The following is a 27,207-nucleotide window of genomic DNA, read 5'->3' as shown; positions in this document are numbered from 1 at the left end:
CACCTCTTTGGGGGCAGGAAGGACTCCATCCTGAGAACTGCAGGAGATTGGGTTTTGTCGCTGCAACCCAAAGTCTGTTGCTAAAGAACATTCAGCTCACAAGAACTATCAGCTAGAAAAATGTGCCACCTGGCAGGACATTTTAGGTGCCTCCTTATATTTGACTGTCAGGTCTTGATAGGTATAACTGCTAAATCAGGTAAAAAGAGCCAATACAGACAACTTCAATATTTAATACCATACTTGACAAAATAATCCCATTTTAAAAACATCTTGCCTGCATTTTTGGTAATAATTTAGTTCTGGGTTAATGAATTTAAAACTTATTGATTAAAAAATTAAATAGTTGTATTTTTCTATTTGATCTACTCTTTTGCTTTTCCTCTGCTAGGACAGTTGAAAGCACTTTTGCCCATTCCTCCAAATGTCTTGTTATACATTTGGGGTAGTTTTTATACCTTTACATTTGTTATGAATACCCTGATCTTTGGGTGTGCAACCTAGGATACCTGCAACCTGACTCTAGTTGCACACTCAGAGCTGTATGGAAAATGTACGTCTGATTCGTTATCGTTGGCCTGAGGACACAAGTGCAATGAGGAAGCACTAATAGCAGCGCAGCGTTATGCCTGCCAGGTTTCCCAAAGCCTTTACAGCTGAGCACTGAAAACCCGAAAGACTATTTCATATTTGATTTTGTTGGTTTATTTACTGGGGGAAGGTGAGGGGCTAAACTACTGCGATACCTCTATACATTTCAATCAAATCATAGACTTCTTCACGTTAAGTGGCTCCAAAAGGGATTAATGGTGTTAGAGTACATGCAGTTCCCAATGCTCCAGCAGGAATCAATCCCTTCTACGACAGGCAGAAAAACCTCCTCATAAATAGTCAGGTTGAGATACTGGTTGTGTTTGTGATGTTTTATACAGCGTTTCTGATCAGAAGTCGTCTAATCATTATTATTAGCGGTTTTTAAAGAGCATTTCCAATACCCCATAGCTCAGAAGCCACCTTCCAGTTCTGCTCTTTGTCTTCAGCTGGGGATGAGGCTGGCGAGAGGTGTCCAGCCCCACTCCTGACACAAGCAGACACAGCCGCTTAAAACACACAACATGATTTTTTTTTTTTATTTGTTTAATCAGCTTACATTCCACAATTGACAGTTTACTTATTTATTTTTTAATTTTCCATGAACAAGTTGTTTAGTTAGTTACCAGACAAGATTTTAATCGATGGAAATACAGTATTCTGTGCCAATCTGGATAAAACCAAAACCAAACAGAATCAAAAGAAATGGAAAATTGTAAGGTGTAGCCAGGTTTTCGGCAAAGTCCTGTGATGCTTTCTGCGACTTCTGTCTTTCAAAGTTACAGGAGTTTGTTCATTCCCCCTGTTAGTTCCCTGATCTCAACCCTGCCACTGAAATGATCCTTCAGGACCACGGGCCTGCAAACACCGATGCCCATACACAAACACCCGTGTGTCTGCAGATTAGCACCTTGGAGTAACGGAACAAGAAGTTTGGGTTTGCTTCGTGTTTAAACAACTTCTGTTCACCTCTTCTGCAACAGATTACAGGAAGAAATGGAAAGTACAATACACTTAATAAGATGTCACATTACTTGTGAAATTAGCCACTACGTTCACGTCTTACCAGAACGACCTAATGCAATAGTTGGTTGTTGTTGATGTATTGTTAGCACCGATGGCCACAGGAGCCACTTTGCCTCTTGCAGCAGCACAGAAGTCCAAAGCTCGCAGGACGTGCCACCCTCAATTACTTCTGACAACGGGTTGTTACTACCCAAAACTCATTAAACTCTGCGTGGATTGGCTAACAAGTGCTCCACTTGGTTGAGCGGCTGCATACGCAGTTCAAATATCCTTGACAATGCCCGAAACGTAATCAGAAATGGACACATTTTTGGATTTTCAAAATATGCTAAACTTTAATATATTTTAATGTAATTCCCAATCTAGCGAAGCAATTAGGCATGTGCCTAGCTTTAAGCATGGCAATAGCGTCATTAATGGGACATTCATGCTTGAAATTAGGCAAGTGCTTACGTGCTTTGTGGGATCAAAGCTTTGTAGCAGTGCTCTGATGAAGGCAGGATCCTGAGTGTCCTAATCCTGGCTTTCACATTTAGAACCACTGCAGATTTGGATAAACCAGCTACAGTCTGGATTTTCAAAAGTGCTGAAAACAGAAGGCTCCGCCTGCAGCTAGTGGAAGTTATGAGGGGGCATCAAACCACTCAACATCAGGTCTTTTCCCAGGCTTTTGGCTTCCTGTCTCTAAAATGGCTATAATACCTACCTGCCTCAGACAGGTCTGGTGTGACTCATACTTGCAAAATTTTCTGAAGAGAAAATACGTCAGATAAATGCAGCGTATCAATGCATTTCTCTGAATATGCCTGAGTATTGTGGCATTCTAGATCTTTTCTAACCCAGCTTTGATAGGGGTGTACTGCACTTAGAGGAAACAAACATCTGGCCAAGATGCATCCGCATGACAAATGTCTTGTATCACTCATATTATTTTACGTGGGAATGTCCTAGGAAAGTGCTGACATACTTCAATTCGCAGGCATTTAAGTGAATTATTATCCTAAGCCTCCCAAACAGTCAGTTAGAGACAGTGGTGATTGTAACTTTTGTCATCACCAAAGGATGGTTATGGGAGTTGTTTCATTTCTTCTGAGCAAAAAGATGCTTTGCCTTAAGGAAAAAAAGACCGATGAGGGAGTCAAGGAAGGGGAACCCTCCATAAACTTTTGGCCAGTGTGGTAGCTCATGGCTAGGGTGAATATTACTTGTGGCAGACGAAATCCTAAAGAGTAAATATCTGCATGAGATGCATCTACTGTGGATGGAGGGGAGTCCATTGAGTCTGATTTCTCACTGACCCTTGTGCAAAACGCTAGTGCGTTCACCCGGGTGTGTTTTGCCACGCCTGCACGTATTTGCTATAGGAATGTGTGATGGCACAAGCGTGAGGCAGCGAGGAGTCAGACCCACAGCTCCGAGCTGGCCGAGTGGTTCGTGAGCAGCACGGTGGGAGCTCGCGAGGCAAGGTGATGCTTTCGCTCTCCGATGTGAGATGGCCGTGTGAGCTGCACCCGTCCTTCTGCCTCCCCCCTAGGATGGCCCCGCTGCCAGGCGTTGCTGCTCACCCGTGGGAGGCTGTGCATTCGCTCCCTGCTGCAGGGTCACGGGAGGGGTTATGGCTTTCATTAGCAGGTGAAACAGTTTTTTTAAGAGAAAGTGGAAAATGATCCAAGAAGATAATCCAAGTGCAGCACGGGGAAGAGCAGCCAGGCAAGCCCCTCTTGGCAAGCTACGCCTTGGCAAAGTCAGCCCAGCAGGGAGGAGAGTGTGCAGGGCAGGACACACAGGGCTGTTGTAAAGAACGGGAAAGGAAGATAAACTGGGAGAGAGTCACCCTTCAGAGCCTCCTCCCACGTGGTGCTGCACACTGACTTTATCACCTTTTAAAAGGAGGTTTCCTTTGAGAGTAAAACTCAGAAAAGTCTGCAAAACCCTTGTGGGACACAGTGAGTTGACAGCTAAAAGAGAAACCTTTGAGAGTCCCACATCGCAGGACTGTCCCCATCCCTCTCACAGAGAGGGAAGGAGGGAGGGAGGGCGATGATGAGAATTTAGGGACATTCTGAAAAGTCTTGCAGAAAATGGTGCTGCATCCTTCAATTTGATTTATTCTCAAGCTCTCCTCGTTTCCAGAGTTCACTCTTAAAGCCTTTATTTCTTTTTCACAGACATCTCAAATAACAAAACAGTCACATATGCAAGAGTCGGTATGGAATGGGATTTAGAGTAAAACGTCTTTACAGGAAGCATCTCTATATTCTCACACAGAAGGAGGAAAAGGAGGGCAAGGGGGGAGAGAGAGAGATACATATCTGGCTCCTCAAAAAAGGGAAAGGGAGAAGAGGAGAGGAATGTCAGGATGAAGCAGTACAGCTTGCTCAAGGAGGTACCATGCGGAAAAATAACTTTTGATCCCTGGAACTCAGTTTTATCTTCCAGTTTCTAGCTAAAGTCTTTCCCTAAGTACTGGTACAGTATTGAATCTTTACTTTACAGGTCCCTGCAGGCCAGCTGAAGTCCCTCTTGCCGTAACCTTAACAGTATTTTTAAAAATAAAGTTGTTCTGAGAGATGGGTGAATATTGTCAAGTCACTGATTTAAATTTAGCTGTAGAAATAAATAGCAGTGACCATACATTGGCACAGCATCCAAAGTTCACTTAGCCCTGGAGTTTTCAGAAATCAGTTTAATTCTCCCACTCCTCTGACTATGTTTGTTTTATTCAGGTAAAACATGGGGATATACAAGAGCTCCAAAGTTCGTACATTGGATTAAATTGCTGGTCCCTCCAGACAGACTTGCTATCAATATGCAATTCCAAATTTTGGCTCTGAGAGACTCTCACCATGAGATGGAGATGTATGTTCAGCCTTGCCAGAGCAGCTTTCTGAATAATACAGTCACAGTTCGCTCTCTTGTTGAGTCCTCAGTTTAGTTTTTCTGAGGACAACCATAATCCCAACAATAAGGGATGAAATTGCAATCTCTTTAATCTCCATGTAAGCTGTTTGCAAAGCAGTTATTAACATTGGGAAAAAAAAAAAGAAACTACCCAAACTGTACCTTGGAGGAGAATTTTTTGATTATCACTACCAGCTAGATGACTTTTTTTCAGGCCAATTTGGGGATGGAGCAAGAAAGTAACCTTTGAACAGCTTAGCTATTCAAACTTTTAGGACGTAAATTCACTCTTTGAATGGCTTCAGCAGTGCCCTGGACTGGCAGAGAAAGGTGAAGAGTTCAGACCAAAGATCTCTGACCTCCAGCACTGGGACCACCCAGCAGTCTGTGGCTGGAAACTACCATGAGGAATCCACCTCAAACGCAATTTCCAGGGGTTGGGGAAAGCCCTATCCTTTGCAGTCATGTTGCAGTTTGGGAGGAGAAGGCTGCCATGAACATCCCCTTTTGCTCCAACAGTCTTCCAGAATTAACATCTGTCTTTTGCATGGTGAGCCAGGCCATGCACCTGAAGCACAGGGCCATGGCTGATCTCCATATGGATGCTCTTCTGCACTAGGTCCCTGATTCATCTCACCAGGATTTAAGATCTTTTAAGATCTTGGGACCACCCAAGATAGGTGCGTCGTCACTCTATAGAGCGAGAGGGAGCTCCTAAAGCTGACTTAGATGTCAGTTTTACTGGTTCACTATCTAGAAGCAACTGTCTCTCTTCATTAGCTATACAAGAAACCAAGGGAGATGAGCCCATTAACATAAAGAGCTCGGTTAAGTGCCTAAGGTTAATGGGGACAAATGCAGGCCAGAAAATCCAGGCCTTTGTGTAGCTTGACTTCATCCACAAAGGTGCTCCTCACCAACGTACACCTAGTGCAGAAGAACAGTGTCCGTACAAAGGGCCTCTTAATAAAGGATAAGCGAGTCTCTTGAGAGAGAGAATGTGGAACAGAAATTCTGCCGTGGCTTTTTCAGTCCATTTCTTCTCCTTAAAAAAAGCCCTTGAGACCCAGTCCTGTGACTGGATATATGTGTGTGGATGTGCGTGCCGCTGACTTTAGTGTGGTACCCCTCCTCGACTGGTGCAATGGCAGAATGAGGATTTTCCTGGGAAATAGTACTTTTTAATTTGTTTTGATTTAAATCTGAGATACATAAGGATTGTGAAAAAGAAACAGTCCTTTGCCTGAAATTCTGTACATCAACCTCAGGTTAGTTCAGGCAATCATGAAGCTATGGACATTTTTCATAGATTTACAAATATATATACATATATATACATATCTACATGTATATGTGTGTCAGCTTATGGGCTAGATTTACCACTGCATGACTCCAGCCACACACAAGTATAATGTTGTTTTTTACAAAAAGAGATTGCTATAAAGTTGGAGTGACTTAGCAGTGACTGTTCCTGTGTCTATGCAAAAGATCCTTAAGTGGGCTGACATATAAGTACAGCCCCCTTACCTAAGTCCCTTCATCACATATACACATAAATAGGACCCAGTCTTACAGTTGTTAATGAAGCAAATTTCCCATTGATTCCAATGACCTGTCATCAAAGGGAATTTTACTTGAGAAAGAACTGAAAGTTCAAGCCCATTTTAGGTACAGTTTACAGGGTTGAAAGTTGTGACGTCTGTCATACTAGGCCTCAGAATGCTTTAAAATAATTTAAGTTACTGCAGAAAAATATCTTCAAAAGTCCCCAAATATGCTTTTCTCTGTAAGTAGGGAAAATTCTGTCCTGCAAAAGATCAAACAGCAAACACATGAATATAAACACTTTAAGTGATGGAAATTGCCGAGTAAAAATAGTAACAGTTTAAATTAGATGTCTGTGATTGTTGTTGGTGCCCAGGAGTTATAAATAATTCAGTACACTCTAACTGAATAGTCTAAGGCTGCACTTTTATTTTATTGTTCCGACCCTTTTTCTTATGATCTATATTGTTAATGAATAACCCTTCATAAAAAAATACAGCCTTATGCTCTACAGTCAGATGAAAACTATTCTTGAGATAAAATGTCACAAGAGCTTAAGCAAATTAGGAGCGTATATGTTTTTTTAAAAAATATGTAGGCACCAAAGGCATTTAGTGTTTTACTCCTATTCACTATCTAAGGAGGAACTGGATGCCGAGGCTCTTTTGTGTAGCTGGCCCCAGGAGACTGCACCGTACCTGATTCATGCTCCTTGGTGTCTACATCACTTTGAAACTGGGGCAAAACCTGCAGGTCATGCAGCTTTATGAAGACCTGACTCTCTGTCTCATCTACTGCAGGATCGCTGTTACTGTTTGGGTATTTCTGATCAGCTGGCAAAATAACAAGGCCACTCGAAGGAATTGCCTTTACAGAAGTATTCCTGTGCCCTGCTGCCACAGGTAGGGCTCAGAGCTGCGGGGATGTGAAGCACTGTGCTGTGCCAAGCAGGATTAACCGTGGTCTTTGTGCTGCCGACAGCCCGCAGAAGCCCTCTGCAGAGGACAGAAATAAGACTCAGGCAGTGTCCTGCCATGGTGCTGCCTCTTGGCACAGCGCGATTTTTACACTAGGGGATCATAAACTTTTCTGATTTGGAGGTGATACGGTACAATTTTTTCTCTTGTGACTGAGGCCATCTGCGTTAGAGAAGCACCTTGCAACAGTGGGCTGCAAGAACCAACCTTGTGAATACCAAGGCTGTCCTTCTGATGGGACTTCATTTTTTCTTCCCTTAGCCTTATCCGCTCAGAAAGCAATGGCCATGTGTATCGCACACCAGTGGTTAGTACCAGGGCCTGTGGCACTAGAAGGTAGTAAGGACCTGTGGACACAACTGCATTTTTGGAGGTAGGATGGCTAGCTCAGGACTGACCGGATCAGAAGTAGCTCTGTAGAAACCCTGTATTGAAGAGCACTGATGGTAAGTTCTGGAGAGTCTTGCTGTGGTGTTTTAGGATGTTACTGCCCTGAGCTGTTCACTGCCTCCCTTTTTGCTGCGTGTATCTGCCCAAAGGCAAAATAGGCAGAAAGAAACACGTGTTGGTGTCTCAGCTGCTTCCTTCCCCTGCATCTCTGGGATCGGAACAACATTGGCAACTCTTTCTTAAATATCCAAATACATTTTGGTGGCGAATACCCAATTCGTCCCAGTTGTATTGTGCTTCCCCACGTCTCTTCAGCAGATAGTTTCCATGCGATCTGCACGCATAACCTAACACGGACGCAGATGGCATCTGAATTGCATTGCAACTCCTGAGTTAAGTATAAAAGAATAGAAAACAAACTATTATGCTGCATTTTGCCATGTATTTTCTCTCTCTATAGTACACATATTTACAGGTTACTAGCACCCACATCATGTGGGGTACGCATGTGTGTGTGTCTAAGGAAGGAGGGGAGGGAGGGTGTCCATGTGTATACACCCTACACAAGAAAACTTTTGAAGTTGCTTTCTGCCACTCTGCAGGAGTGTTAATCATTGAAGGAAAAAGATAAAAATGCAGTCCTAGAAGGGACTGACAATTCCTGCTGCTGATGCTGCGGGTGACATTGGATCGTCCTCACTAGCTCTACCAATGCCCCTCAATTCTGACCTATAGCAACTGCTGTTTGGTTTTCTTTTTTTCATTCCCCCACCTTGCCCTGGAGATAACCTATCTAAGCCTCAGTTATTGTCATTGCAAGTCTTCCCTGAGCAAGGAAGGACAATTGATCAGTGATTCTGGAGTGCTTTACTAGAGGAGACCAGCATGTCATTTCCCTCTTGTGGCCTATATTGAGGCAGTCATCTAGGCTCTTTCTCCAAGTTAAATCCTAAACAGGTGCAGGGCATCCTGCAGCTAAATTGGCAGCATTGTATCAGGCTCCGGTTCTTCCACTGATGTCAACAGGGAGCTTGTCAGAGCCCCCTCGCACCAGCAGTAAGTCATTTGTTTTGAAAAGTGTTGCAGTCTCTATCTATGGCTCTGAAGAAGGCTGTAAGATTGGGGTATTAGTGATTACTGGCGGCAATGGGGCAGACAGGATGGAAACTCTAAATCAGGGAGAGAAAAAAAAAAAAGGTAACATCTGATGACTGTTTCTTTCTAAAGCCAAAGATTAGATGTTATGAGTGTGTGAGCATGCATTTCATTTTCAGTGTTAGCCACGACAGCACTAAAATATTTTCTGAGACACCTGATCTAAAACTCACTGGAGCCGAGGGGAACCTTTCTACGGACTTCAACAGACTATGGAACAGATGCATTATATTCCTGGCTCTTACTGGAAACAGTGGGGCAATAAGTTTTGAGCTAAGCCCTGTTTTTATGAGCTTTCCAGCTTAGACTGGCAGAATCAAGATCTTATGGATCTGGCCTGGAGTTTGCAATCAAACTTTAGGCTTGCTTGAAACTCGGTTCCTGACCTTGGAAATTCATCCATCACTAATCTTTACATGCCATTTGTGCTTCAAATGACTCTTTGTCTCTCAGTGGTGCCTGGCAATCGTTCAGAGCTGTCTCAGTTTTTCACCTTGAGTCTTCCCTTGCTGGCTGGATAAGCACAGCAGTATGGGCCATGAAGGAGTGCAAAACCTGGGGGCAAGAAAATGCAGTGTTGGTTTGTGTGAATGTGCCTGAGCACTCCTATAGCCCTTCTAGGCCTATGTAGAGACACACAGAAGAAAGAGCCCGAATAATGTATGTCTTTATTTAAGCTATACTTGGTAACATATTATTTCCTCTCCATTTCACCGCTGGAAGTTAGCTTGGCACTCAAGAATTAAGGACAGATTACAGTGATTTTCTTCTGAGATCTACCAGTGGGGCTCCAGGGATGAGCCTGATTGGGAGGCGCTGCATGGTGGGTAAATGGGCAGCTGTGGAGACACAGTCTTCCAGGAATGCTTGGGAATCTGAGATACCCCCTGCATATCAATCCTCTCCCTCACCAATGCTATTTTATTCATCATAGAATCATAGAATGGTTTGGGTTGGAAGAGACCTTAAAGATCATCTAGTTCTGACCTCCCTGCCATGGGCAGGGACACCTTCCACTAGACCAGGTTGCTCAAAGCCCCATCCAACCTGGTCTTGAACACTTCCAGGGATGGGGCATCCACAGCTTCTCTGGGCAACCTGATCCAGTGCCTCACCACCTGTATCATCATCCAATGAACCACACAGCTAACATGCCATAGCTAAAAGTGGTCCCAAATGACTCACATCTACAGGAAAGCAGAATACCTGCACTCTCACAATTGTCTCTGGGAGGATGAGGATCCTCTGTTTAGAGGACTCTGAGGAGGCTTTTTTTTCCCTGTCATTTGTTACTGCAACTGGAATAACATTTCAAAAAGTAATGGCAATTTATCAAAAGCAATATTTCAAAGAAATTGCTCTGGTCACTGGTGGTTTGTGATCCACTTGTGACTGTCCCTGGGGTAGAATGAAAGAAGAAAAAAGCCCAACTAGAAATATAACTGGAGGGACTACTATTTAGATCAGGGAAGATCAGTTGTGTGTTTGCAGAGAGGGAGAAGGGAGAGATGATATATACAGGCGGCCAATATGAGTCAGGAGTTTTAACACGCAAACAGCTTTAGCTTGAAGAAGAAGGTGTCCTATACAGTACATCAGATACAGAGCACACAGGCTCCTGCCATGTAGCCCCCTCATGTATACAGTGCTCCTGGCAGGGATGGACAGCAGAACCTCCTGTAGCTAACTCTCTACGGTCACAGGACAACTTCACTGTACAATAACTGAGAGTCACCATACACAGAACCTCAGCCTGCAGATCACAGTGGGTTGAGCCAATTCATCCCGTGTCCCTAGGACTGGCATTTCATGACGCCTGCGTTCACTGCAGTCAAGTTCCTCTGTGGTCTCTGGAGCACAGAGACGCGTTGTCTCAGCAGTGCAACGTGAAAGGCCACGTGTGAGAGACAGCCTGCCAGCTACGGACCTCGCGTTACCAGCCTCACGGAAAGGGACACCGAACACCCGCTGGTACATCAGGCTAGGACAAGAGTGTCACATTATCTACAAGGGTGGGATAGGAAAAGAAGAGCGGGGGCTGGACTCTGCAGGAAGCTGAACATCATCCAGGAAAGCACATTCTTAACTTTAAGCATATGAATAGTCTACCAAAGTTAAGGGGATTAGTCACATGCTCCAAGTAAAGCACATGCTTAGGCGCTTTGCCAGAGCAGATCTGAGGGATGGGGTCAAGCCCCTTAATGCTGGGATCACAGCTAACAGATTTCTAATTAACTACTCCTCAAACTAGAAAACCAGACACTAGTCAAAAAGCTTGAATCTCTGTTCAGAAAGATATTTCAAAGCCTCCCAAAAATGCAGAAACTCAGACTAGACGGGAGTGTGCTTTGGCTCAGGGTAGATGGAGACACTAACCATTGCAGATTTGGATTTGAATGTATTTTGAGTCAACCCTGCTCTACAGATGAGCCTGAGCTGACAGAAAGCATGGTGGGGCTGTGAGCCCCCTTCAAAGGTATCAAAGCACGCAGGGCTCCTCCTGGTTCTGTGAGTAGCATGGAAGGAAATTCACAATATCCCAAGGGGCTTTTGCCCTTATTTGAGGCAAAGATGAGAGAACTGGTGCTTGGACAAATGGTCCCTTTGGAGATCCAGTTTGAGATTAAGGTTATATGATCATCTGCTGCTTCAGACACTCTCATAGTTTTTAAGATGCTTCATAGCCACACAGACCTTAGAGAGCCTATGCTATAGTGAGTGGAAAATCACAGAACTGGCCTAAAGGTCCAGGGTTAACGGTTTTCTGTTGTAAATAAAAATAATCATAACTCTCTGCCACCATTGCCACAAACAAACAAACACATAGGCGCATATACAGCTTGTAAACCAACACCATCAGAGAATACTTCATCAAGGCAGAACTATTTTCATGCCAGCTGCAGAAAGAAAGAAAAGCTTTGAGAATCTATGAAAGAGCAAAATTATTTCTATTTCTTTAAATCTTACTGCTATACCTCTTTCAAAACTGTATCTGTAAAAGAATACACCCTGTGACCAGTCATGGACCACACAAGACTGTACATCGTCACGGGAGCTGTCGTACTGCTTTCCATGCCACAGGGCCTGACGGTGGACTCCAGATAGAAACCTCTGTGCCCTTTAGTTTACCTGGGTCACGCCAGGTACCTGTATTCACATGAAACACCTTCCCTATCGCACTCAGCACTGCAGAGGAGGAAGAAAGTTTGTGTTCAAAGCTATTTTAATGAGACAATTACCATTTTTCTAAAGAATTTATCTCTTAAAGAGAAGTTGTTTTTTCTCAAAATTGTTCATATTTTGAAAAATTTCACAAATCTTTTAATAGGTCTTTTTTGGTTTTCAGTTATTGATTTTCTGCTTTCAGTTTTCATTTAGCTTTCCAAGAGCTGTTTTTATTTTTAATTTCCTTCTTCACTCCAACAGTAATTCATCAGCCTCCTTACCTAGTAGGCACTTGCACAGTCAAACGGTTTCAAAGCTTTTCAAAACCACTCTATATGAAAACCTTGCCAGAAAAAAGAAATAAACCAATCTACTTAAAAAGGAAGTTTCTTCAAAAGGCATTTTCGACATGAATAAATAAATAAATACTTTCTCCAGTCAGATCTAATGGAGAATGAAATGACAAAACTTCAGTTGCCAGGGATGGCACTTCAGTGGCAACACACTGGCTTGGCAGCTGGCATTGGCATGATTGGGGAATTTGTAGACCAGAGAAAGCAAAAGCTAGGTAGTTGAGCTGGAATGAAAGAAACCCAAATCTACCCTACCCCAAAATGCCCTCCAGAAACTTCATTTCTCTGGGGACTGTTAATAAAGCAACATCATCACACAAGGTGTAACGAGAAGGGGAAGCAGGGCTGGAAGGGGAATGGCTGGCTATGCAATTGTATTGCATAAGAATTATTTGTTGGGGTTTTTTTTTTAACCGAGCAAAATACTGTTTCTTGCCAGCTGTGTAAATGGCATGACCTGGAAATTAATGCCTTCATTTCTGTGCAGTAGGCAGTTTCAACAGGTTGCCTCCTTCTTCTGGTGTGTTTTTGTTGATGCAGAGGATGATTTTTATTGACTAATGAGGACTGATGGCATGCAGCTCTCATGTAAGAAAGGATTGCTCATACTATCCCTGAATTAAGGGTTGGCTTGGTTTTGGGGAGGCCTTTTTTCTTTGCCCTGTCTCCCTTTGCCTGTACGTTTGTCAGTGGTACCCTCACTCCTGCATGTGGCCATTCAGTCATGGCCTCTTCAGACTCCATTTGGTTACACCCCTGGCCCCTTCCTCCCCACCTTCCCCTCAGCCACTGTTGCTCTGCAAGGAACCACTGCCCTCACAGCCAAAATGCTTTGCTTCCCCTAATGGCATTCACCCGCCTCTCCAGACTTCGCTGTGCATTAGCTCTTCTGGGACCTATGACCTGAACGATGGGAAGAGCAGCCTGAAGGAAAAAGCAGACAATGGGAAGAGGAGTAGCAGGAAAAAGAGAAGGGCCAAAAAAAGAGAGAGAGAGTCCCATTTGCGGATTCACGATTATATCATACAGTGCTTGAGCTGACGGGAAATGGATCTCTGTTCTCTGCATCTGACCCTTTCGCTTCCATCTGTACACAGTTCTCCCAGATGGAGAGTGGAGATGTCCAGTGAACCGGGGCGGTTTCCAAAGACAAGATGTGGGAAGGTCTTATTTGGCATACATGAACACAACAAGAGGCGTCTCTTACTTCTCCCTTACAAAAATTAGCTCCCCTTTTCTCCTCGGTGATGGCTTTTGCCTGTTTGTCTTAAACATCCAAAACGGAAACTTGATGAAATCCCACTCCAGCAAATACCTGGGAAGAACAACTGCCAGGGCTCCCCCCACCTCCCTTCTCCCTGGTCGGTCTTCCCTTGGATCCACCATCCTGAACTCTCAGATGCTCCGTGAAAACAAAAAGACATCCTGAAATCCACCAGAGGAGACATGCTGTCTCAGACCTGACGGCTTTCCTCACGCTTCTGCAGTTGCAGTGCCTCAGTCTTGGGCCACAAACACAGCATGGATGGTTTAGTGGACAATCACATTGCAATGTTTTAAATTTTTCTTTTTCTTAAAAAAAAATAAATAAAAGAAGAGGGAAGAAAAAGTTATACACACATGTATCACAGCATTTTCAAAAGGCCTTCTGCTGCATTTACTTTAGCAGTTCAGCCTCAGTTGTAAGCCTGGATGTAAGGCAGCTGGAAGATTAAAACCTCATTGTTGGAAAGTCCGCTGAGATGTCCTCATGGAGTTTTTGTTGTTGTTTTCTGTTTTTATTTTGTTAGATCTGTTTATTATTATTTTCACTTGTTTGCTTCTCTGAAGTTTGGCAGGCAAAGAGAAAATGCTTTTCTGCTTTTCCCTACACGTTCTGTCCATTTTGTTTTCTGTGTTTTAAGCAAAAAAAACCCCAAAAAACCCCACCCCAAACGAATGACAGGGCAGGCTTCTGTCATTTTGTTTTAAGAAACAAAAAGCAAGTGGGTGGGTTTCTGATAATGGCCTTGAGGAGTTACGTTGTAGAGGTGGCTCAAACGCTTGGTTTGCTCCTTCGATTGCTGTTTGCATTTTCCCTTCTGGCTGCAATAGAGAGGCTTTTTGTCCCCCCCACCCCACCCTCCATGTCCTGTACAGATTCTAGTTAGAGATCCCCCCACACGGACCCCCTGTTCCCCGTCCCAAATGGCAGTAGGTAGGTGCAACTGTATGTTCATTTGACCTCTAAGGTATGATGCTGAAGTTAAGAGTTGGATGGAAGAGCCATGTGAGAGAAAAGCTTTCCCATCACTGTGAGAAAGAACGAAGCAACACAGAGTCCGGTGGAGATGTGAGTGCCGTGTTGGACTCAGCTCTACCTTGGCACTGGCATTAATTTGAGATTATCTATATATATATATCATTATATATACATATATATGCATGTATAGGTATACATAGACATATATATATATATATATATATATGTAATGTGTGTGTGTGTATTTGTTTGCTATTTGTTTTAGCACACTGTCCCATTCTCAGGTCTAGATTTGGGGCAGTTGGTCCTGGGGACAGGTTGGACAGAAGGGGCCAGAGTGCAGAAGAAGCCAGAGATAAGAGTGAGGCCCAGGCCCCCCCACGCACAGAACATGGACCAGCCATAGCCGTGGCTGATGTCGTCGGGAAGTCCGTACAGGTAGCGGGGATAGCGGGAGAGCTCAAAGTTGATTCCAGCCACGCACGTGCACAGTGAAATGATGCAGAAGGTTCCTGGAGGAGAGCGGGAAGGGGAGAAGGAGGGAGGAAAAAAACAAAGAGAAGTTAGAAGAGTGATAGACATACCGCTTTCCAAGTCGCCTGAGAAGAGCTGGTGCCAGCAGTAAGGAAATACCTAAGGGAAGATGTTTGTATAGAAAGTGGCTTAGTCTAGCGGGGAAAGAACTGAGTGCCACCAGAGCCTTGAATATTGATCTGACGCTGAACAGAGCTGTATGGAGAAACTTCAACAGAAACAGTTGTTTCAATATGAGCACTCACTTGGGAACAAGAATGCTTCATGAAACCATTGATTTTTCTGGAATTTTGCTTTAGACAAATACAGAGTGGATCATCATGTTTCAGTATTTTTTTTTGGGGGTGGGAGAATCTTCAATTTTTTGTTTAATTTCAATTTTTTAGTGATGGGTTTTATAGAAGAAAATATTACAAAATACTTGACATATTCTGGCTCTCTTGAAACATACATTTGAAATGACTTGGGAGATTTTTTCCAGACTTTTTTAATATCAAAATCTAAAATCTTTCATTATACAACCCCCTTTTCAAATACCACTGTCAAAATCTTAAAATCCCTCACAAATTTCAGATTCTGTCCTCTGCATGACTCTAGTCCCAATCTAGATGCCCTCTGCAGTGTTGGGGAAATCTTCAAAATATCCTGTTCTTGTTTTCCATCTCTGCAGCAATATTTCATTTCTTCCTGAGACCACTGCAAGGACAGGCTTCATAACTCTGTCAGGTGGTAGGTGTTATGGAAAGACACAAGTATCAGATGAGGCTGAACCTTAGCCCACCCAGATGAGTCTAATTTTGATCTTTGGCCTCCAGCTTCATCAAAGCTAAACTCTGAGCTCCTGAAATGTCACAGTTGCCACCCACACACGAAATAATGGATAGCTACAGAGGCTGCGCGCCTGTCTCAAGAGATAACAACTAAAGTCAACATAAAGTTGGTAGTTTATTTTTCCTCTCCAATTCCTCCCTATGTGGGCCTCTCTGAATTGCCTGGAGAGCCCTGGGCACAGAAGGCAACCTCCAGGATGCATGCTGTAGTAACACACATGGTCAGTCCCGTGTGTCGTCCCACTGTTCATGCACACAGCAGAAGCCTGCTGCGTGTGTTACCTGTGCAGCATGTCCTGCATCTGTTCACTAGCAGCTGCTGGCGAGGAATCTCCTACTCCTCCTGGTCTCATCCCTAAGATAGCACAATCCTCCAAAGCAGTCACAGCCAGCCTGGTTTTAGTGTCAAGCTCCTTTCCTCTGGCGCCCTTGCCTCCTTCTGCTCCTTCCTGCCCCTGCTCCTGCTTCTCTTCTGCAACACTTTCCCTGTTGTTTCTCTGCTGCTTTGCTTTTTTTAATTGCAGTTGCATTGAAGAAATGAATTTTACACTCCTCACTCTGAAGACACAGGTAAGATTATGTGGTGAATTCGCCTAGAATTAGACTTAGAAACTGGGGGCATTTGTAGGAACATATATACACCACCAAAAATGTGTGGGCTTTCCACCATACCCACCTGCTTAGTAGGAACATCACACAGGTCTAGAATCTGCAGGCAAATCTCTATCATGGACCTTCTGTGAGACCACTGTCACGGCCCTCTCTCTGTTCCCTCTTCTGATCGCTGCTTTGTCTATTTGGACTGTCTTTTCTCCACCGTGTTTTGGAATGCCACTTGTAGATACTCTCTGTTGTAAAGGTCAGGGAATATGGGAACTCTGGGTGCCTCCCCTAATGCTGTATATAGCTGCCAGATGGCCCAGGTTATTCAGATATTGATATTATGATATTATGATAGTGCCACAGGGTACCAGTCAGGACCAGCAAGCTGCTGTGGTAGGTACTATGCCTATTTAAATAAAAATGGCCTTCTTGCCTCTCACCAGCACCTGATTAGTCTACAGTCAGTGCTCTGGACTTCTGCAAAAGCCTTGCAAGACCCCAGGCTCTGGAGCTGTCTTCAGAGATGTCCTACACTACTTCAAAGCACAGAGCAGGATAAATGGGGAGGTCTCCCTCCCAGAATCCCTTACTCAAAAATCAGGTTGTTTGATTAGAAACCACACATCCCTTTCCATGTTTTAGCATGTCACTTAGGTTATCCAGTGACACGAAAGTGTCTGGCAAGAACGCGGTTGTTCCCTGTGCGACATGTCAACATGACTAGTACATTGTGGGATCAGGGAAAAAAGCATCCATCAGAGCCACTGTGCTCTGAACCAAGCTCTGTGGCTCATTTCAAATGGCTGTGGTTAGAAAATGACATGAAAAGCCTCTCTTTGCTAGCAAGAACATGATAATTTCAGCTGTCTTGAAATATAAGATTGTTAAGAGAGGTGGGTGGGAAAATCTGTGCGGCCAGACTGAAGCTGCATTTGCTAAGTACAAAAGGGAAGGAAATAACTTTGGGTTTCAAATACTCCCCGTGCTTTCACACTTTGTCTTGCCTATTTTGATTACAAGCTCTTCAATGTAAGGAGCGTTGCTTACTCTTTGTATTCAAACAGTGCCCAAGATATTGGCCCTCCACCTTGCTGGGGGTATTCTGTCCCATAACAAATGAACAAGAAAGAAGAATGAGTAACAACAACAGAGCAGAAAAAAAATCACGAGCAGAAGACTTCTTTAACAAAAGGCTGCTCTCGTCCTGCCCCTTCACTGGAGAATGTGCTAATCCCACAACAATAAATAATGACTGCCATGCACAACGTTAGAGGATGCATAGCACGGTCCTCAGCCAGTCACCCCCAGTGGTTCTGCAGGATGTCTTGTATGGCACAGGTTTATCAGCCTCCCTAGTGCTATTCATTACAGACACAAAAAATGCCATTTTATACCGCCTAGAGGAATCTTTATGGCCATTATACGAGTCCTATGTGTTGTTTGTATTCAGCCGAGCAAGGAAGTTCCCACTTGTAGTTAATCTGGCCTCTCACCAGGAGGGTTACTGATGAAAACTGAGTACGGTTATTACCTTAGGACTGTTTGGTAGCTTTTCCTCATGAATTGGCAATCATAACACAAAGGATCATGCTTGCAAATTGCGTAATTGTTGGCCATCATCGTGAAAGAGTCATGGTGGAAGGGATGCAGAGACTGAGCTTACCCTTGGAAATGCAGCCTCTGCTAGTCTGGGTAAGACATGGAGCTGGGATGGGAGGAGGAGGGAGGCTGTCGCTCCTGCCCATGTCACTGCCTGCGCTATGGACATAGCGCTTCAGAGGCAGCAGGACTGCAAGCAAGTCATGAGTATCCCCAACCCTGAGATTCTTTCTCTCCCCAGAAAATAAAATGAACCCTTATTAATTTTCCTGGTAGGTTCTTTCCATTAGCGAGGTGCCCCCCTACACGTGCACTAATGCCCCAGATCCCTGGGCAGCTGTAGCAATACAAACTTTTCTTTCTTTGTGAAAAGCACTTCCCATAACTCTGGCCCAAGCAGATGACCAGACCTGAAGGCTGGTGGTCCAAGGCTTGGCAATTGCACCGTGGCACTGGCACACAGAGTGTGAATGACAGGCAGTAATAAGAGCTCACCAGGGATGTGCTGGTATGTGAGCTGGACAGGACAGATAAAAACCATCTCCTTCAGCAGCTGGGGAGAGCAGAACACGCCAAGTTCTTTGTGCTGGGATTTACACGTTATAATCCTAAGCGAAACATTAATGAATGAGACAAGGCAACAGCGGCATTTTTGACAAAGGAAATTCACATGTCACTGCAAAATGCTCCAGTCAGGTGAGAGAGGAAATTTCATGTAAAGCCATGTCTGTGCCACAGAAACTGCTGTTTGATGTGTAGTCTAACCTCCACCCTGACTCCTCATCAGACAGCCGCCCTTCCTCTCGGGCTCATTTTGACAGCGCCTGTCCTGCTGACGGGCCGATGGTCATCAGTGGTTTGAGCACCTGAGCTATTAAACACCCCATGGCTATCTTGTGCTTTTCCTTCTTATGTATTATGGAAGAAAAATATTAAACATTGTACTGAATATGTCCTCCATTTAGACTGGAAGTTTGTTTAGGACAGAGATGAACTTATTTGCTATATATGTGTATAAGATTTGGGTCCTGCTGTCCTTGCTGCAGGGGCAGACATGGTCAGGAGAGGGATGGCTGGGAAAGGTAATATCATTGTTGGTCAAAGCCTAATTCTGTGTGGATTATGAGTCAGAGCCCTTTGCTGTAGCTGTTTTTAAACATGATTATATCGAGCAGACCTGTGGGCCTCTGCTGCTAGGAATTTTTTTTTTTCAGTAAACTTTCCTTTTCCTTCTGATCACCCCAGCTGCGCAAGGGGCTGCAATGCCTCCGTTTGCAGTTTTCAAACCTCACCTCCAGGGGAGAGCAGAACTGCTTGTGAGTGAACCGATTTAAACACAAGCAGGCTCAAACCTTTCACACCAAATATGTTTGAATTATCCCTCATGCTAGTGCCCACCTGAACCATGTCAGAAGCGACGTCCTTTGCCTACAGAGCCCGCAGGCTAGGCTTCCAGAGCACTAGAGCTTGAAGGATTTCACAGGGTCCATGGTGGTTTGTGAGACAAGAACTGCTGCCTTTCCTAGACATACTGCAAATGAAGGTGAGCCTTCGTGGTGCTGGTGCGCAAACAGACCCTGCTATCAGGAGCTTCATCTAAACATCCCTGTCCCCGGTAGCAGGGATGAGGAGTCTGACTGTAGCCGTGGCCACCCCTTCAGCCGGCCGGTGCCATCCCCTGGCCCGCGATGCTGGAGCTGACCATATGGGCGCTCCTTTCTTTGAAACCACCATTGGAGGCAATTTCAGGTAACAACTCCTTTTGGTTTAGGAAGGTACTGGGTCATTTGTGTGGTCCTTCACTCTGCTGTGTCTGGAGGGGCAAAAACTTCTTATCTCACCAGAACGTAATTTATAGGAGTCCATCTCACTATGCCTTCAGGGAAAGAAGGAAAGAAAAGAAAAAATACTCTTTGGTGGATGTCCTCACCTGAAGAAGACATCATCAATTTGAATCCAAATCCAAAAAGCCAGTTAAAATGATCTGGGCACCAAGCCCACCTCTGAGACCCACCCCCCCTACAAATCATTTTTGTTATTCTTTGGAAAACATTTCTTCCACGTCTGACAGAACGATGCTCGTCCTCTCCCTTCCCCCAACAACAGGCAGAAATGACTCACGAACTAACTGTGCTGTCAGATGTACAAAGTAAACAAACCAAAAAAACCTGATTCTTTTCCCCTTCTGTTTTTTGCAAAGATAGAAATGTCAAGTATTACTTATAAACACCAGTAGATAAAAAGAGAAACACAAAGGTATGGATTTTAAGATGTCCTCTGAAACCAAGCAGTTCTCAAATAAATGCGCATCTCTGCCTTTTAAAGTATTTTTAGTAGCTGCCATTGATAGCAATTTGTGGCCACTAATGTCTTTGGAAGGAGTGCTGTTTATTTAATTATCATCACTTCTTTATTATAGGGTTATAGCGGAAAAAACATCTCACAAGTAAAACAACATTATCTTTACTTTCTCTCTGCCCTACTAGTTTTTACTGTTTTCAAGGTACATCAAACAAACAAATAAAATGAGGTCTGATCCTAAAGTGGAGTGTGTACCATTAGCTATTTAAATTATATCACAATCAAATGAAATTATTAAAGAATAAACTGAATTCCCTCCCAACACAGTGATGACAAAAGCCTTTTGGAGGGAGCAGCTTTGCAGTAAACTCCTTCTGCGCACGGATTAAACGCCTCACCAGCACGCAGCTCTTGAGAACACTTTATTGCTCTGTGCATACACGCATAGAATATAAATTATTGCTTAATTATGTACTGTGCCAGCAGAAGCAGCTTGCAGCATCACCGATAGGTTGCAGAATAGCAAGGGGTTTACTGGAAAATTGCCCTTATAAAAAAAGCCGAGATGGAAGGAGAAGTCTGACTGGGTGATGGAGATTCAGTGCGGTGTCCTTGTAAGACCATAAACCCACCTGGGTTGGAACTTAATACATTTTTATTTTATACTAAGAACCAGAGTAAACTGCGGGGTCTATAGCGGTCCTATGATATTGCATTAAAGCCACTGTCAGAATGCGGTTTGCGTTTGGCCTTTGGCCTCCTACCTCAAAATGTACCAGCGGCATCCGTACCCCACCAGAGCTGTACGCCTGCTGCGTGTTACTTCAGCAGCAGCGCCTGTCTATTGAATTGCCACTGCACAAGCCATAATATGTTATGGCATCAGAGGACTATGTATCCTCTGTCACAACTGCAAATACTTAATGGGTACCACCCTTAGGCTCATGTAAATCAGTATAGTACATGCAACAATATTACAGCAGTTGAGGGCAACGCTACTTAGCTAAAGTCACATTGTTTTGATAAAATGCGATAGGGAGAAATAGGGGAGTTGATCAAAGCCTAAGTTGAATAACCTTCTGACTACTTTAGCAATGGTGATTCCTATGACCCACCCAAAATAACATAGCAATAATAAAGTGACTTGACTACAGCCATTAAGCAAAGATAATGGCTCATGAACTTGCAGCCACAACAGAGGAGGTAGCAAAAATTGTGCCAGTTGTAGTAGTGGGATGCGATTTAGTAGTTTACTGGGAGCAGAAGAGAGAGAAATGAAGAGGCTCTTTTAATGTCAAAATGAAGAAACATCCTAATCAAAGATTAGTGAAATTATCCCATCCCTGTGCTGGCAAACACCATGCTTGGCAATAGGCAGAGGCTGCTGGCAGATTTGTTTCATCCGCTGCAGTATGGACCTCCCAGGATGGCCCAGACAGGGGCTAAAAGATTAAATGGAAAGAGGCACTGGAGGTCTGAGCAAACTCAAGTGATTCATTTCAGATTTGCCAGATGACAAGACGCATAGGTTTAGTATCAAACTGTACCTCAGGCAGGTGCTTCCCAGCCTAGCATTTGCCAGAGTTGAAGAGAAACTTGTGGGGTCAGGTTGAGTTTGCCTTGGCACATGACATCTCCCATAGCATGGGGAATTCATGCACCACATTGCATTTGGTCTTTTAGCAACCAGGTCATTCTGCCTCTCTCCATGTAAAGTCTTTTCCTTCCAGTCAAAAAATTGCACTTCTCTCAGAAGGAACCTGAGAAGGACCCTCAGAGGGTTTGTGGAATCCTTCTTTTGTAGGAAACCTTAAATCGCTGAAAATTCTGCACACAGATGTTCTTCAAGACAAGCGAGACTGGAGAACAGACACAGCACAAACAGCTTCAGTGCAGCCTTCTTCCACGTTGCATAGTGTGTGCCACTAAAAATACTCTTGGATGGAATACTTTCAGGGCTGAAAGGGTAGTTACTCGCATGCCTTTTTAATCCTTTTCTCTGCTGAAGGCACTACTAAAGAAGCCATTGGGAGCTCTGGGTGATGGTGGCGGCTACCCGATTTGGATATTTTCCCCTTCAGGTGTTGGAGAAAAGCCTATCCATTCCTTTTTTGAAGTGACCAAAGGACTCTTTGGTTGTACAACTTTAAGTTGTTTGTACTGAATGTGAACTGAGGATCTTTGCTGCAAAAGGCTCTGGATTCTATTACTGTTTCCCTGAGCTGACCTGCCAGGAACAGAAAAATCCTTTCTGTAGGTACTAAGTGATACAGTTATTGAGATATAATAGCCAGAAATCAAAATAAGATATAATTGTCTTGTCAACAAGGACCACTGGACACAGGCCACCCCTATGAAGTTTACGTCTTTCACATGAATGCTTGCAAGCAACTAACTACCCTGACCCCTTCGGTACTGCCTTAAAGGGTCACGTGCTGAAATCTTTCCTGTTGCAGAGGAAATACCTCTGAAGCCTCTGCAGCCCACACAAGTACATAGGCACAACTCGTCTCTGTAGCCCTTGGAAGAGCCAGGTTGGGCAGAAACAAGGAAGGCCCCGCTGATCTAGTTTCTGCCAGGTCCAGCTACTTCTTCTGTGGAATTTCCAGTGGCCAGTTGGACTCTATCCAGGCAGATTAGACCGAGCAAGTGTAGCAGTGATTTGTCCAAGGGAAACGTTGTTTTTCTAAGTTGACAACCTGAGGCGCTGAGAAGGTGAATCTAAGCCTTGCTTCAGCCTCTGCATTTAACAACAAGATCTGCCACACACAGAAATTTGCTCTGCTTTCTCCCTGTAAAGAATTCTTCCTGTCTAGCAAATCATGACAGTATTACTCTTCCTTCTGTTGTATGTGCAGTCTTTCCTCTTTGATGCCAGGCATGCAAACAACCCAGCAAACATTTTTTTTTATAATACCCAACCCAACAATAAATGCTAGTTTTGTTTTCCTTGTCTTCCTTTGGCCTTGATGCTTCTTGCCATTGAAACTCAGAAGCCAGCAAGAGATCAAAGACCTGGTGACATTATTAAGGGATAAGGAACAACCACAAAATTTTGAAATGCACATAACTTGTTTGCCAGGACTGTGGGTGGGAAAGTCTTTTGTATTTCTATCGGATCTGTCTCCCCTACTTTTCTTCTACTTTAATTCACCTCTGTCAGCCCCCCAAAGACCTACTGACATCCTTGAGAAGCAAACTAGATTGCATGCCCTTCATAGACTACACTGCCTTTTCTGTTCTCGTAACTCTAGAAGGTACTGATACTTCTGTCAGTACCTCCTGTCCTGGTGAGGGAGAAATTACAAGTCAGTATAGCTGACATAAAATGAACACACACAGGAATATGAATAGTTCTTTTTGCTGAAAAGCCAGAGGGAGCTGTCTCCTTAATTTAGTGTACGCCAAGTTCAGGAAGACCAATTTGAATTAAGACTGAAAACCAATGAGTTTATAGGTGCACATACACTACTTGCCCTGTCCTTTGCTCCAGACTGTGAGATCTCTGCACCTCATTACGAAGCCTTTCCTCTCGCTCTCCTAAATGCCAGTGCTCTTCTGTGATCAGGTACAAGGTTGCCGTAATTGCTTGTGTTGGTATTTCTCCCCCAGTGTGCAAGTGCACATCGAGGAGCATCAGAAATGAGCCACAGGAAAAGAAATGCAACACATTTGAAGGTTGACTTTGAAGTCAGCTGATAACGTTTCCATGGAGATCAAATGCTATGGAGTTAACAATGAATTCGCTCATTGTGCTGCTCCTTCCAGGAAAAAAAAACACACCACCTCTAAATGACTACACCCTGCAGTACGGCTGTGTTATTGATTTGAAAAAAACATTTCTATATTCCACCCCACCTCCATTCTCTTATGGAGGTGTTAACTCATAGGTCCTTGCTTTTCAGGGCTAGATTTGTCAGTACTGACCTAAAGAATCAGTTACATTCCTGAGGTATTGCAAAACAATGGCATCTAATGAAAATAGTATTCTGTGAGAAGGAGGACATAACTCTGCTTTCAAACTTATGCTGTAGGGGATGCAAAGATGGGTGTTATGATTCTCCTTGAGCAGTACTACAATACAAAATTATAAAAGAGCATTTCAGCAGTAGATACACAGTGACGCACAGAAGCCCATACAGTGAAAGTAGGTGATCTTTCATATTTCCCGAGAGTCTCCTATTTTGTTTTCAAAATGGGTGCCAGCATTAATAAATAAATGCAAAATATGTTCTTAGTGCACCAGTAAGCATAGAGAAGTACTAGAAATAAAGACGTAACACGCTATCCCAGCTCTGCCTTTTAAGCATAATGTATGGTGAGCCTTGTCATGCCGGCAGCTGAGCAACTGTTTCCTAGCCTGGAAACACTAAACAGGCCACCCTGACATCATATTAAAACCCCAAAAGATGGCAAAGGAGATGTATGTCGATGTGGATGATTTACTAAATGTTTAATTTGGGAGTGAAAATAGGAAATTAGATAACATTCAAAAGGAAAGTGATACTAATTTCTAAAGGGTGATTACTAATGGTTAGTCAGGCAGAACAAAGAAGCACCTCCAGCCCTATCCATGTATGTGGACTGGACATGTGTCCAGCAGACCTATACCCATATATATATATCTGAACATGTATCCATCAGTGTCCAGGTTTTGAAATACATAAGAAAAGAAGCATCACTCTTTAGGCCCCAGAAGCATAGCCTAAAAATGGGACCAGAGGTTCTGACTTGCAACCCCATCTACGAGGGATACCGCAAACTGTGTAGAAGAGAGGTGTTTGAAAAGAGGGACTGACAAATCCTGAAATTGAGGAAAAAGAGCATTTTTAAAAACAAGCTAACTCTTATTACCTTAATATGCAGCGCTCGGCCTTGTTACATTACTGCTTGATGGGCACTGAGGCAGAAAGCCTGCACTGCTGCTCCGAGCTCGTCTCATCACAGGTCCATAAAGACCTTCATCAGCTCCTTTTCTGCCCTCCCCAACACCCTTGTAATATGTTTGACGGTTTTAAACAATCAAGAGCCTTAGAGAGGTTTAAACATTTAAAACCTATTAAAGCTGTACATTAACTCAAGTTCATTCCAATTCAAGATCTTAAATCACTTTAGAGCGTAATGCAAAATTTAACCAAAACGACAAGTAGGAAGAAAAGCGTATGTGTGTGGTGCAGGAGGCATGGCAGAGGGAGGACTGACCTCGTCCCTCTGAGGCTTGTTTCAAAGACTTTCGTAACAAATTTATGGCATCTCTTGATGCAAACCAGCCTTTGTCTCCATCTGGAGGTCAATCCACATAAATAAGTTCTTACAGTGGTCTGCAAGGAGTTTTGCTGAATTCTAAAGTTCCTCTGCAGTTATCCAACAGGTCAAGGGAGGTGATTCTGCCCCTCTGCTCTGCTCTGGTGAGACCCCACCTGGAGCACTGTGTGCAGCTCTGGGGCCCTCAGTGCAGCAAAGACATGGACCTGTTGGAGTGGGTCCAGAAGAGGGCCACAAAAATGATCAGAGGGATGGAACACCTCTGCTATGAGGAAAGGCTGAAAGAGCTGGGGCTGTTCAGCCTGGAGAAGAGAAGGCTGCGGGAAGACCTTATTGCGGCCTTTCAATACTTAAAGGGGGCTTATAAGAAAGATGGGGACAAAATTTTTACCAGGGCCTGTTGCAATAGGACAAGGGGTAATGGTTTCAAACTAAAAGAGGGTAGATTCAGACTAGATATCAGGAAGAAATTTTTTACAATGAGGGTGGTGGAACACTGGAACAGGTTGCCCAGAGAAGTGGTAGATGCCCCATCCCTGGAAACATTCAAGGTCAGGTTGCACGAGGCTGTGAGCAACCTGATCATGTTGAAGATGTCCCTGCTCATTGCAGGGCGGGCTGGACTAGATGACCTTTAAAGGTCCCTTCGAACCCAAACTATTCTATGATTCTATGATCATTAATTTAGTATCTCCCACAGGATTAAAACATGATTGGCATCTCATTTTTTCCAGTGATCCAACTTTTTTTGAATTATAAATACTTTTCAAACTGTCAAGAAGTATTATGCCTTTGAGAAAACTATATTTATGCCAAGCTTCACTGTTCAGATTGCAGCCACTTGTTGTATACCTCTGTTTTAGTAACAATCACATGATGTTGCTTAAGCTCTGTATGCATACAACTCTGCACATACGTTTGCATTTGCACTTGCCTTTCCATATGGAAAAAAAGATTTTAGGTAAACTTTCTAAAGCCATTCCTTTTGGGAAAGTGCACATGAAACTGTATTTTCAACGAATAACGTTGTGGAAAAGAAAAAAGTAAATATGGTCACAGAAAATATCTTCAGTCTTCAATGTCGTGATTGATCATGTCACCACAAGTGAACATCTTGAAGAATGGGTAGAGACCTTGATCATTAGTGAGAAATAGAAATCCTAGGTGCTCTGTGAGACCCACTGTATTTCCAGATGAACTCCAAAGAATGTCTTCTACTTTCTCTTTTTGTCTGTCTTTCTCTTTGCTTCCTTTTAGCAGCTGCTATGTAGGTACTTCATAACTGCCTAGGAGATGTCAATCACAGAGCTTTGCCTTACACTTGCTGTATTAAATTGCTCTATTTTTGTTTCTTAAAATATTCAGTAGCGGAATGATTATTTTGAGATGGCAGGACCACAGCTGTGTAGGATAAACACTCTTATTTTCTACTGCTATGTGCTATTTTCAAAGTACAGTGAGTTAAATTTGGGACGCAAATGACTCAACAGCTGGTAACGATCCATGGCTGCAAATACACAGATGCCTCAGTTGTCATCTACTAACATATGCACAGCGCAGGCAAAGGAAGCACAGCACACAGGCTTGGGGATTTTGAAGACAAGACTCTCCTTGGAGGATAGAGAAGCGTGCAGCGCATCCAACAACTGTGTTGCACAGGCTCCCAAGCCCTATTTTGAAATCCCCCTTTTCTGATGGGGTTTGCGTCCCTCAGTATCAGCCTGGTTGTC

The 27,207-nt window shown here is 43.7% G+C and overlaps 1 protein-coding gene across 4 annotated transcripts in view; it reads right to left on the bottom strand.

Moving 5' to 3' along the window:
* Positions 1–27,207, bottom strand: part of TMEM178B (transmembrane protein 178B) — a 256,488-nt gene that overhangs the window by 17,081 nt on the left and 212,200 nt on the right. For 2 of the 4 annotated variants that reach the window (XM_009464761.2, XM_087765549.1), the window contains one exon: positions 14,303–14,857. The exons of the other annotated variants lie outside the window; for them this stretch is intronic. In XM_009464761.2, the coding sequence (XP_009463036.1) occupies positions 14,607–14,857 (251 nt within the window). In that variant the 3' untranslated portion in view covers positions 14,303–14,606. Of the gene's footprint in view, positions 1–14,302; positions 14,858–27,207 lie in introns of those variants that run through there. 4 annotated transcript variants of the gene reach the window in all.

This window comes from Nipponia nippon, unplaced genomic scaffold, assembly GCF_047370975.1.
Source record: "Nipponia nippon isolate SJK-2023a ecotype South Korea unplaced genomic scaffold, ASM4737097v1 scaffold_3, whole genome shotgun sequence".
In the NCBI taxonomy this organism is placed as follows: Eukaryota; Metazoa; Chordata; class Aves; order Pelecaniformes; family Threskiornithidae; genus Nipponia; species Nipponia nippon.
This window is presented reverse-complemented; position numbering and strand designations above follow the sequence as displayed.